This window comes from Aquarana catesbeiana, linkage group LG06 (assembly GCF_042186555.1).
Source record: "Aquarana catesbeiana isolate 2022-GZ linkage group LG06, ASM4218655v1, whole genome shotgun sequence".
Taxonomy (NCBI): domain Eukaryota; kingdom Metazoa; phylum Chordata; class Amphibia; order Anura; family Ranidae; genus Aquarana; species Aquarana catesbeiana.
Window position 1 is genome coordinate 334,421,683 of NC_133329.1, and position 13,755 is coordinate 334,435,437.

Consider the following 13,755-nt stretch of genomic DNA (forward strand, 5'->3'; position numbering starts at 1 on the left):
CCCCAAACTGAAAATGTAAATGAACCCTTACTGTTTTGAGCACCCTATAATGCTACTGGTTTAGCTGCACTTTGCCATAGACTTCTATTATATCCTGCAGGTGTGGTGCACTTTCTGAAAGCACACCAAAAATCCTGCATTTAGGATGGGACAGGAGCCAGCACTACAGCTTATGCAACTCTCGCTCCCTACTATAGCTTCAACTTTACAAATTGTCCCTCTGCATTGCACTCTGGAATAGCGGTTCAGCAGGACCAGACCGTGATCTACAAATCACCTGTCCGCGATCTACTGGTAGATCGCGATCTACAGGTTGATGACCCCCAATCTAAATTTTTCATTAAATTCAGAGAAAGAACATCATTATATTCACAACAATTTGCAAAAGAATGCATCATCTTACAATACCAAAAACAAAAACAAAACCAAAAATATAATGAAAAATTTGAAAAAATGTAAAACATTGAAAATACATGCTCACCAGCTTCATCAAATTATGGCTGTATGTATCTTCCAGTGTACGGGGGAGCTGAACTGACACTTGACCATCTAGTCCATGGTGCCAGAACCCAGGACCATGTCTGGCAGACACTGGATCACACCATAGGTGGACTAATGCGAGTATGGCTCATCTCCCCCCTAAAATTCTAAAGTATTAAGAAACCCGTATCAGAAACGAAATCAACCTATGTCTGCAATATATTCATATAAGGGGCCCAGCGGACCTGATTTGCTGTTTTGGAGCATGCCCAGTCGCTCCTTCTTCAAACCAAGAAGTTTGGTTTGAAGAAGGAGCGACTGGGTATGCTTCGAAACATGTACCACCCACTCTGACGTCACTTCGGTTGCCTGGATTCCATGCTGGTCCTGACAGCACAGCCCCCCATCTTAGATCAGAGAGACAGTATTTACCACCGCTGGTCGGCTGGAACTTCTACCTGCAGCTGTCTTACTCCCAGGAGGCATCCCGCTGGACATTATGGATTTATTGATATGCCTATTTTCCACTTCCATCTTGTGATGCCCCGTACACACGAGCGGAATTTCTGTCTGAAAAATCTTGGATGGTTTTTCTGCCAGGATTCCGCTCAAGCTTGGCTTGCATACACACGGTCACACAAAAGTTCTCTGAACTTTCGACCGTCAAGAACGCGGTGATGTACAACACTATGACAAGCCGAGAAAATTAAGTTCAATGCTTCCGAGCATGCATCAAATTGTTTCCGAGCATGCGTGTTTTTTTGCGCATCGGAATTGCATACAGATGAACGGAATTTCCGTCAAGAACTTTTTCCATCGGAAAAATAGAGAACCAGCTCTCAATCTTTTGCTGGCGAAAATTCAGACAGAAAAAGCTGGATGGAGCATACACACGGTCGGAATATCCGACCAAAAGCTCCCATTGCACTTTTTTTGACGGAAATTCCGACCGTGTGTATGCAGCATAAGTGTTTTTAATCCTTCCTTGTCATTAAAGTGTTTTATTTCTGCACTTAGAAGCGCCTTCTTCTCTGCTTTGTTTTTCCTTTAGAGTGTGCTTCCCTCTTCTGAAGTGCTGCTGTGGTGCATTAATCACATCTCAAGTGCAAGTCATGTACTGTTTGTTAAAGTCTCCTTTAACAAACCTTAGCTCAAAATATGTGCAAACGGGCTCACCATGCCAATATAGCGCTGCCAAAGTCTCCAATCCGCCACCGGAACATAGCCCAACTGGAAGATCCACCCCCGCACTATATATGTGCAATCCCACCGGAAATGACTGGCCCGCGCATGGCCCACTGACGTCACATCCAGTGCGAGTGCCCCTTCTCAGGAGCATGCGTGATATACCCCACAGCCCGGGGACCCGAAGAGGAGCACGGGGCTGCAGCAGAACCAGAGCCTGAATGTCTGCTGATAAGTGACTAGGTCAATCCATGCTCAGTTGATCCTCCCAACCTGGAAGACAGATACATCATACATAATAAAGATATATATCTTCGTTCCCACAAACAATAACCGAATCATAGTTGTGTTACAATGTAAATGTACATAATCTTTACCACGAAGCACAAAAGTTTTTTAGGCTACAGAGGAATTGCTCCAGGGAGGAGGACTTTGAGACAGAGGCTAAGGCCCTATATAATCGTCTGTTGGCCTGTGGATACAGCAAGAAGGTGTTGAAACATGCCTACCAAAAAGTCCAATCAGAGAGAACAATTAATTTTTACACCTAAAATCCACACCAATAACAACACGACAAAAGTGATCACTACATCTTCAACCTGAGGTGGTGTTTCGTGGATCCCGCTCGGTTAGGCATAGCCTCGTCCACAGCCATTATACACTCCCAGAGATGCCAGAGGGGGCTGTGGGGGGTCTAGGCACCTACCGATGTGGTGGATATGATTAATGCCCCTGGGTTAGGGAAGAGAGTACAATCCCACTACCTAGGGGTGGGAATCATAACTCCAAGTCCTTTGTGGACTGCCAGACGGAAGGTGTAGTTTACATAGTGCTGTGTACATGTGGCGCTTCCTACATCGGAAAAACAAAATGCACCTGTGGACGACATATACAGGATCATCTGTATTATATTGATGTGGGTCTCCTGTATACACCCATTGGAAAACACGTAGGTCTGAAACATACTTATGACATGACCCCACAGTGATCTCATTCTTTGTTTTAAAAAAGATTCCCCAAAACCCACGGGGGGGGGGGGGGGGTAGGGTGACTTTGATAAACACATTTTGAAATAAGAGGCTAAATGGATCTATAATCAAAAAGCCACTTCACCCACTGGATTGAATAAAGCACTGACTTTTAAGCCCTTTTTGTAGGGCTTTTATATCTCATGTACCTTAATATAACATTTTTCATATGGGACATTTTATCAATTGATCTAAAAAAAACTTTTGTGCTTCGTGGTTAGAGATTATGTACATTTACATTGTAACTATCATCAAGTTATTGATTGTGGGAATAAAGATATATATCTTTGTTATGTATGATGTATCTGTCTTCCAGGTTGGGAGGATCAACTGAGCATGGCTTGACCTAGTCACTAATCGGCAGACATTCGGGCTCCCCTGATAGATGGGGGTGCCAATTCTGGGCTCCTCTGTCATATACCCTGTTGTTCATCTTTGACAGGGAAAGGGTGCTGCGTGAGTTCCGCTGTGGCTCTCTGGGCTGTGGGGTATACCACGCATGCACCTAAGAAGGGGCGCCAGCACCGGATGTGATGTCAGTGGGCCGTGCGCGGCCCGGTCATTTCTGGTGGGATTGCACATATATAGTGTGGGGGCCAACCCGCCAGCCGGGCTATGTTGGCATGGTGAGACCGTTTGCACATATTTTGAGCTATCTAAGGTGGAATATCCCTTCTGTTTCATTATACTGTTTGGCCTCGCTGTCTGCCAGGGTGAGTGGGCATCTGTTATAGGGCCAATGGGGAGATTGGTAAATGCTAAATGGGATATGGGCTGACTCAGGAGGTGGGAGATGGGCTATGTGTGGGAGGTTGAGCTATTGGGGAGAGTCAGGGTTGTGCTGGATGGATTATGCTGTATGGTCCTTTTGATAGGGGTGTGGTTTGCATGGATGGGGGTATAGATGGTATACGCTAGTTGTTGTCAATATGGTTTGTTTGCTAGGTGTGTGAATTTATGCATGTGGGTATGGATGGTTCATGCTAATTTTTATTAATATAGTTGTGGGGGTGATATGTGTTTTTGGAGATGTGTGTGTGTGTCTGGGGGGGGGGGGGGGTCCTGGTTAGGTCAGCTGGGCCCCTTATATGAAGATATTGCAGACATAGGTTGATTTTGTTTGTGGGACGGGTTTCTTTATACTATAGACCCTTCAGTTCTGGTATGGATTTTAAGGGGAACCCCGTGTCAAATTTTTAAAAAAAATTGTCGTGGGGTCCCCCCAAAAAACCATACAAGACCCTTATCCGAGCACGCAACCTGGCAGGCCACAGGAAAAGAGGGGGGGATGAGAGCGCCCCCCCTGAACCGTACCAGGCCACATGCCCTCAACATTGGGAGGGTGCTTTGGGGTAGCGGCCCCCCAAAACACCTTGTCCCCATGTTGATGAGGACAAGGGCCTTATCCCCACAACCCTTGGCCGGTGGTTGTGGGGGTCTGCGGGCGAGGGGGCTTATTGGAATCTGGAAGCCCTCTTTAACAAGGGGACCCCCAGATCCCGCCCCCCCTGTGTGAAATGGTAAGGGGGTACCCCTACCATTTCACAAAAAAACTGTCAAAAATGTTAAAAATGACAAGAGACAGTTTTTGACAATTCCTTTATTTAAAGTCTTCTTTTTTTCATCTTCTATCTTCTTTCTTCTTTCTTCTATGTTCCATCGGTTTCTTCCTCCATCTTCTTTTTCCTCCGATCCTCTGCTTCTTTCTCCGGTGTTCTCGTCCGGCATCTTCCTCCGCTGCTTCTCCTTCTCTTCATCTTCTTCTCTTCATCTTCTTCACTTCATCTTCTTCTCTTCATCTTTTTCTCTTCATCTTCTTCTTTTCATCTTCTTTTAGGGCCGCTCCGCATACATGGGAGGCGTGATGTCAGAGGGTGTCACCCGTTACGTAACGGGTGACCCCACCCCCCTCTGACGTCACGGAGAATGCCTCAGGGAAGCAGGTTTTTTCAATGTTTTACAATTTTTCTAATTTTTCCTTTGTATTATTGTTTTTGGTATTGTAAAATGATGGATTCTTTTGCAAATTGTTGTGATTATAATGATGTTCTTTCTTTGAATTTAATGAAAAATTTAGATGCATAGTGAGCTTCCCTGAAGAAGTGGGAAACGCGTTGGATTACTCTGCATCTAGGAATTCATCAACGTTTTTAATGAAAATAAGTAGCATTGGCTCATTTTTAGCCTTATGTTATTATGCATAAGTACACATATCTTTATGATGTTTTTACTCATTTTTGTACAATAAAAATATTTTTTTACAATCAATGTAATTTTTGTGCTCACCTCAGTGACTGCCTCACATCCTTAAAAGTCCTAAGTGTTCTAGGGTAGGGGATATTCCCCTCACATCCATTGTTCTTTTACTGTGACATCAACAAGGCATTTTTGTCCACACAACTTCCGCTCACTGGATATTTTCTCTTTTTCTGACCATTTTTTGTATACCCTAGAGATGGTTGTGCATGGAAATCCCAGTAGATCAGCAGTTTTTAAAATACTCAGACCAGCCTGTCTGGCACCAACAACCATGTCACATTTAATGTGACTTAAACCCCCTTTCTCCTCCATTCTGATGCTCCGTTTGAACTTCAGCAAGTCGTCTTCACCATGTCTAGATGCCTAAATGCATTGAGTTGCTGCCATGTGACTGGCTAATTAGCAATTTGTGTTACCAAGCAATTGAACAGGTGTACCTAATAAAGTGGCTGATGAGTGTATGTTGGTAAGTATACAGTAGTTAATAAACTGAGAGCACAGGGACGCCTCCTTAAAGTATGTTCAAAGTTTACCTGCCATCAGAGATATACAAGGACGGCCATTGTTGACCTCCTTTTAAGTACGCTAGTTGCCTGACTGTTATGTTGATCTTCTGGCTTAAATACTATCTGATTAATTGATCCAAATTGACAGCAACAAGATATCAGTCACACAAGAAGAATATGCATGCATCATACATACTAGGGGGGAGTACAACTGGGGGATCCGTATTTGAGAAGGATCTGGGGGTTTTGGTAGATCATAAGCTCAATAATAGCATGCAACGATAAGCTTCGGTTTACAAAGCGAGTCCTTTCTTGTATTAAGAGAGGTATGGACTCCAGAGAGAGAGATATAATTTTGCCCCTGTATAAATCATTAGTAAGACCTCACCTGGAATATGCAGTTCAGTTTTGGGCACCAGTTCACAAAAAGGATATCGGGGAACTGGAAAAAGTGCAGAGAAGGGCAACCAAACTTATAAGAGGCATGGAGGAACTCAGCTATGCAGAAAGATTAGAGGAACTGAATTTATTCTCTCTTGAGAAGAGGAGATTAAGGGGGATATGATCAACATGTACAAATATATAAGGGGTCCTAATAGTGAACTTGGTGTTGAGTTATTCACTTTACGGTCAACACAGAGGACAAGGGGGCACTCTTTACGCCTATAGGAAAAGAGATTTCATCTCCAAATATGGAAAGGTTTCTACACAGTACGAGCTGTGAAAATGTGGAATAGACTCACTCCAAAGGTGGTTCTGGCCAGCTCAGTAGATTGCTTTAAGAAAAGCCTGGATTATTTCCTGAGGCTGGGTTCACACCATCATCGCATCCGTCTAGCAACAGGGGTCCAGTGCGTCCTGGTTCACTGTTTCAGATCCTATTTCAGCCCGAATTTTGGGCTGAATTCGGACCTGAAATGGACCAAAAGATGCACCGCGTTTTTGTGCAAAACACACCGGACCTGCTGCGGAGATATGTGAACCAGCTCCATAGAGAGCACGTTCAAAATCTCCTGCTATTGTGAACCCAGCCTAAATATACATAACATAATTGGGTAGTAACATTTATAGGTAAAGTAAAATCTGATTGCCTCTCGGGGGATCAGAAAGGATTTTTTTTCCCTGCTGTAGCAAATTAGTTCATGCTTTGCTGGGGTTTTTAGCCTTCCTCTGGATCAACTGTGAGTATAGGATTGGGTATATGGGATTGCATGATATTATTTTTTATTTATTTATTTATTTGGTTGGACTAGATGGACTTGTGTCTTTTTTCAACCTGACTAACTATGTAACTATGTAAGGAGGGTGTTGTTTTCAGTTTGACATCTGATTCATAGATGTGCACTGTGAGAAGAACAGTAAAGAAAAACCACTGTATAGCAGTGCAAAGTAGGGAGAAGAGCCTGTTTACGCAGTGAACTATGGCTGCCCCCTTGTACTTAGTAATTACAAACTATACAAAGAAACATATACTGTATAGCTAAAGCAACAATAGATAATTCCTTTAAAATTGAATGTAAATATAAATAAAACATATTTTTAAAGTAAGGATGGTGATGGGCTAGAACCACTGTCAGGGTTCCATTTCTGACTGTGTCCCATTTGTCCCATTTGAGGAGATTAACCCTCTCTATTTCATCTGGTGACCATTGTCATCAGCACAGAGCACGATGAAAATTCCACATTTTTCAGGCATTGGACCAGGAGATGTGAGTAAATCTTCCAATGAGTAAACCTGTACTGGTGACAACTTATAAGAGAGACGATCCCTTCACTTAGAAGAGATCTTCTCTCACTTAGTACTGTATTTCTGGGACAGGAAATGAAGGGAAATTTCCTCCATTCAAAGTTAAAAAAATTGGCTTTATACACACTTTAACCTGGACCAGTTACCAAGGTCATTTACACTCCCAAAATATAATCATATCATTACTCTAGCTTTATAATTTGCATAGTCATTCAGAATATTATAATAAACAAAACTCATCTTACTTTAAAACCTTACATATAAACTTATTGAGTGGATATTATCTTATTTGTACGGTTTGGTTATTTACAGTGCAGATGGTGATTTTGCAATAGTCCAAGAAACTAAGGCCCTTCTGGATTACACAGGGAAAATTGTATGGACTCCACCAGCTATTTTCAAAATCTACTGTGAAATGATAGTCACTTATTTCCCATTTGACCAGCAAAACTGCAGCATGAAGCTTGGAACATGGAGCTATGATGGAACAGTTGTTGTTATAAATCCAGTAAGTATTTGAAATTCTCCTATATAGCATAAAAAAAAAAACTGCTCATAGGCCTTAATGTGTACTTTATCAGCCAAATACTGTATTATATGCCTAAAGATCGTTGATGCCAGTCCCTAGGCATTTGGTTAGATGATCTCTCTTGAATGGGAGGATCAGAATACATGGTCCTGTCCTTCAGCAAAAATCATGTGACTATGCCAAGACTTTGGGGCATGTGAAAAGCACTAGGAATCCCAGTGTAGAAAAAGCAACACTTTCTCAGAGGAAAGTAAGTATTTAAGTTAAATAAAAATATTTATCCATCCTACCAATACTATTAACATTGTGTTACATTAGGGTTGGTGTGTTGGTGCAACTAACAGCCTTGAACCATTTGCTGGTCTTTATTCAGCTTTGTTACTTAGATATCTGCGTGATCACCTACACTAATCAGGGAAGTACCTAAATATACTGCTGAATATGGATCCCATGTCTGATTATCAGGTTATGAGGGTCTGATAGCTCATGCCTTAAATGACTTATTTTTGTCTGTTCATGACTTGGTTTATTTACATTTAAGACATGTTTTTTTCTGTGCCTGTTCTGACCATTAGCCTATTGCCACTCTTTGTTGCTTGCTTTAACCATGTGTCTGTGGACACCTTCACTGTAAGCAGCTGTCACCCCTCTAGCATAGCACTGTTTACTGCTACATTCTTCTGTGAGCCCAGGAAAGCTTTATTGATGTACCCCTAGGAGGCAGGTCCTTGAAGTCCTTACAGGAAGTGTATTGAATGAGGATGCGCATCATTCAACCTGGGAAAAAGTAACCATTGCTAAATCAGAGTAGTGAGTCTGTGGGGGCAGTACTGGAGATAGGATGAGTATTACAGCCATAGCTGTTTTTATTTTAATGTAGGGCAATCAACATATGTAGAGCAATGGAGCTATACACTTCTCTTTTAGCGGGAGTTGGGCTTTAGGTGTGGCATTAAAAACCAAATGTATTTGCGTTTCCTGCAGTTTATGAGGGTTTTTCCTTATATTATCAGCTTAAACATGAAGTAATAGGCCTGAAAATATGATGATGATATTGTTCTACATTGTATGATGTGAAAAATAAACTGTACCAGTGCTGAAAGACTTTTCTTGTCAAATTTGTTTATTGAATTTTAACAATTAGTATACATAAGTACATATGGTGGCAGCAAAAGAAAAGATCACATATATGGTAATAATATTGAGTTGTAGTTCCAACATAAACTAAAAGTAGTTTAACTAAAACAATTTTAGCATGGATCTAATTACTCAAAAGATTGCGTCACACATTGCATAAGAGAGGGTAAAACCAACTTAGACCAGGTTAATATAAGATTGAAAAAAAGTCTTATTATCAAGAGTATAGTTTAAAAAATAAAAAAAAGAAATAATTTATTATAGAATCTAAAATCTTATACTACATGTTGGAACTATGTACAATTGGTATAATGATAACCAAGGAATAAAAAGTTCTGCTACCAGAACTATATAAAGAGTAAATTGAAAGAGGAGAGAGAAAATAGGGGGAAAAAGTAGAAGAGAGAAAGAAGATAAAAGAAAAAGTAATCTTAGGTAGGAGAAAAAATAGATAGGGAAGAAAAAAATGAGAGGAGTCCCTGGGGTAGTACATGGTAATAAACACATACCATGAATGCAGAGTGGAAGTATAAATCGAGCTTACCAAGGTCTTAGTAGGGAGGCATCAAAATTGTAAGGCAAAAAGTGAGTCACCCAGGGATTCCATATATTCTCAAAGTTGGATATTTTATCTTGAGTTATTGCCTCTGTTTTGGCATGGATCATTGCTTGATTTACTCTATTTTTAGTTTCAGCAATTATTAAGGAGGGGGATTTTCAAGCTTTGGCAATTGTTTGTTTCGCAGCTGTAGTGATCTGCAATAGGAGTTTGAATTGGCGGTAGGAGAGAGTGGCCGGTTTTAAGTTTAAAAGTGATATTGTAGGATCAGGATTGATAGGGATTTCAAACAGTGCTGAAATCATAAGAAATACATCTTTTCAGGAATTTTTTGCTACCGGGCAATCCCACTAAGTATGAAGATGTGATCCAAGATCACCACAGATACGAAAACAAGATGGGGAATAATTTGGAGCATATTTTGCAATTCTGACAGGGACCAAATACCACCGTGTGGGTACTTTGTAATTTGTCTCTAAGGCCGCTATGTTTTGTGAGGATGACTTAGTTGTGATCCAAATCTTATCCCAATTGGCTGCTTCCAACGAAAACCCAAGATCCATCTCCCATTTAGCCACATATGATGGTGGGTCTGAGTTGGGTTTAGTAATAAGATGAGTGTAAAGAGTTGAAATAAGTCCCTTAGTCCCATGATGCTCCACTACACTGCAGAGTGCATGAGCATCATGGGAAATGTAGTTCCGAAACATCTGGGGTGCCAAGCCATCACTGATATAGGGCATACATTTTTTTGTAATCTGAAAATATCGAAAGAGCTCTGAATTAGGATGTTTGTGACTTTCAAATAAGTCAGGGAAAGTTTTGAATGAAGTAGAGGATGCTAGTTCACAGAGTTGAGTTAAATTAGTGGAGGTCCATGCTTTAAAAGATTTAGGGGAAGACCAAGCAGGATAGAAAAGTGTATTTTAAAGAAATGATAAAAGAGGTATATGGGGAGATTGTAGTCAATTTACTAATTTAAATTTATCCCAAATGGCTAGTGTATGTTTAGTTATGGGAGTATTGAGTTTTTTACAGTTGGAGGAATTATACGAGGTTGGTTATTGAAAGTGGGTCGCAATCTATTGATTCCAGCGCAACCCAAAGCGGAATTTCACGTTTGGCACAATATTTAGGGATATGGGCTAATTGAGCTGCATGGTAATAGGTGGTAAAATTAGGAAACCCTAGTCCCCCTTTGAGCTTTGGAAAGTAAAGAGTGTGTTTGGGCAAACGGGTTTTCAAGGAGCCCCAAATGAAAGTTAGTTATCCCTAGGTGAAGAAGGCGTGAAGTGGACTATGAGAAAGGGAGTGATGTTTGCGCTTGTTGTAAAATATGAGGAGGTAAAGATATATAAGTTTAGATAAGATAAGATAAGTTTACCTATAAGATTAGGAGCAGAAATATGAAGGGATGACATAAAGATTAAGATATCATCAGCAAATAGGCAAAGTTTATATTGGTGACCAGCTAAATCTAGACCTTTAATAGAGGAGTCGGTACGGAGTGATTGAGCAAGGGGTTCAAAAAGTAGGGCAAATAAGAGTGGGGAAAGTGGACATCCCTGACGCGTGCCCTTACAGATGTCAAATAGGTTTGATTGATATCCAGCATATTTAACATAAGCTTTGGGATTTCCGTATAATGAGGAGACCCAGCTAAGAAAATGAGGACCAAATCCCCAGCGCTGCAGGAAAAAATGTAGGTAATGCCACAAAACTGTATAAAATGCTTTTTTGATATCTAAAGATAAGAGACAGATGGGTATTTGTCATGATTTAGCTGCTTAAATTAATAAAGTAGTCCTGTGTACATTATCTGCTGCTTGGCGCTGTGGGATAAAGCCGACCTGGTCTTTATTTATTAGAGAACCTATTACACTATTTAAGCGGGTCACTAAGACTTTGGCTAGTAACTAAATGTCAAGGTTGAGTAATGATATGGGTCTATAGTTAGAACAAGATGTATCGTCTGACTGAGGTTTGGGGATCATTGAAATTATAGCAATTAATGTTTCGGGGCGAAAGGATTGATCGTTAAGGAGAGAATTTAATGCGTCTGTTAACATTGGAGCAATGATATGAGAGAATGTCTTATAGTATAAAGCAGAGCTGCCATCTGGGCCTGGACGTTTATTTGGTTTAAGAGAGTTAATTGCTAATTTAATTTCGATAGCTGTAATGGTGCTTTCAAGACAATCGCATTGAGCTAAAGGAATAGTAAGAAGTTTGATTTGTGAAAAAAATGATTCTGCTAAAGTTTGATCAAAAGGTCCTTCCTTTTTATACAAGGAGGTAAGATGTTTTTGAAAGGTGTGGAGGATCTTTATTGGATTACTAGTAAATGTATTGTGAGAATCAGTTTAAAGGACGATTTCGTTTTTTAAGTGCTCAGGCTAAAAGAGTGTCTGGTTTATTCGCGTTAAGATAAAATTTATGTTTAGACTTACATAACATTTTATCTACAGATTCTGATAAAAAAAAGGTTTAAACAGGCTTTATCAAGCTGTAATTTAGTCACAGGGGTAGGATTGGATTGAAAGATTGTGTGGCATGTATTAAATTCTGCTTCTAATTTTTGTTTTAGTTGTCGTTTTTCTCTTTTAAGAAATGAGGCTTGGCGTAAACAAACCCCATGGAGAACAGGTTTATGAGCTTCCCATAGGGTCAGTTGGGAAATATCAGGGGTCTCATTATTGGCCAGGTAATCTTTTATGGCTATTTCTAGATCAGAGGAGTGTGATGGATGAGATAGGATTGAGTCATTAATATGCCATGTAGAATCTTGTATTTTGGGTATTAGAGAAGTGAAAGTTGAAAGTACAGCACAGTGATCACTCCATGTAAAAGGGATAATAGATGAAGAAAGGAGTTCAGGGGTCATGCCTATTGAGATCAAAATGTGATCAATACGGGTAAATGATTTATGGGGATTAGAGTAAAAAGTAAATTGATGCCTAGCAGGATTGATTTCACGCCAAGAATCTAATAAAGAGTGTTGTTGAAGAAGTTGTTGGAACTTACGAGATTGAGAACTAGATGCAATAGGAGTTGGGGATTTATCTAAAAAAGGATAATAGGACTTGATTGGAATCTCCACAGATTAAAAATGTGCCCGTTTTTATGAGTATCAATTACCTGTAATAAATGGGAGAGGAATGAGGATGGAGTTTTGTTAGGAGCATAGTAGGATACCACTGTGATTAGAGTATCAAATAGATATCCCGTGAGTATAAGATTGCGACCTTCTGGGTCTTTGATCTCTGTCAGAATGGAAAAGGGTGTAGTACAATGAAACACTTTTAGCACCCCTCGTTGTTTCGTTTTGGCATAGGCTGTGAAAACTTGGGGATAAGCTGAAACAAAATATTTTGGGGTTGCCTTATCTGCGAAATGGGTTTCTTGGAGGCATACAACATGTGCTTTTGAGGAAGCTAAGGAGCGAAAAACTTTAGTTCGCTTTTGAGGGATATTAAGACCTTGTACGTTTAACTTAAGGACATTTAAGGGGGCCATCAGTAAATCTTAAATGAAATATTGTAGTATACAGCATTCATAGATTGTGAGTCAACAATTACCCCGGGGGGGGGGGGGGGGCAAGAACCAAGAGGGGAGTAGAGACAGAATAAAGAGGAAGAAAGAGAGAGTAAGAGTCATATAGTCAAATAATAGTAAGTAAATTGTGCGAATAAGAAAAGTTAAAAGGCGGCATACTGAGTGCGTAAAAAAAAAAAAGCTAACTCAGAGGCCTATCCGAGGAGGTCCTCCAATAATAGGTCAGAATAGAGGTTTATCCTAGGACAGAAAGATATGGGAAGCAGTGACAATCTCTTGGGACCCCAACGGACTAGATCTATATACAGAAAAAGAGAAATACTTGGACACCCAAGTTCGGCCGTTAAGAAAAAAAAAAAAAAATGAGCAAGGGTAAAAAAAATAAATAAAAGGTTAATTAGCTATTAACAACTATACTGTAAAGTGAGTATATATACTTACAGGTAACCCTAGGGAAAAAATACATTAAAATAAGAAACTGTATAGTTTGCATAGCAATATTACTTATCATAGGATTGCCAGTAATGAAGAAGGAAAATAGTGATATTGATAAACAGGATCATTAATTATAAAACAATAGAAGTACTTCAATTTAAAAAATAACTTGATTTTTCTCTAATGTCGCATACACACGACCGGACTTTCCGGCAAAAAAGGTCTGATGGAATTATTCCAACGGATATTCCGATCATGTGTGGGCTTCATCAGACTTTTCCTTTCGAAAATTCTGACGGACCTAGAAATAGAACATGTTTTAAATCTTTCCGACA

The 13,755-nt window shown here is 40.1% G+C and overlaps 1 protein-coding gene across 2 annotated transcripts in view; it reads left to right on the forward strand.

Moving 5' to 3' along the window:
- Positions 1 to 13,755, forward strand: part of LOC141146973 (acetylcholine receptor subunit alpha-1-A-like) — a 41,310-nt gene that overhangs the window by 15,793 nt on the left and 11,762 nt on the right. For both annotated transcript variants that reach the window (XM_073633859.1, XM_073633858.1), the window contains one exon: positions 7,518 to 7,713. In XM_073633859.1, the coding sequence (XP_073489960.1) occupies positions 7,518 to 7,713 (196 nt within the window). The remainder of the gene's footprint in view (positions 1 to 7,517; positions 7,714 to 13,755) is intronic.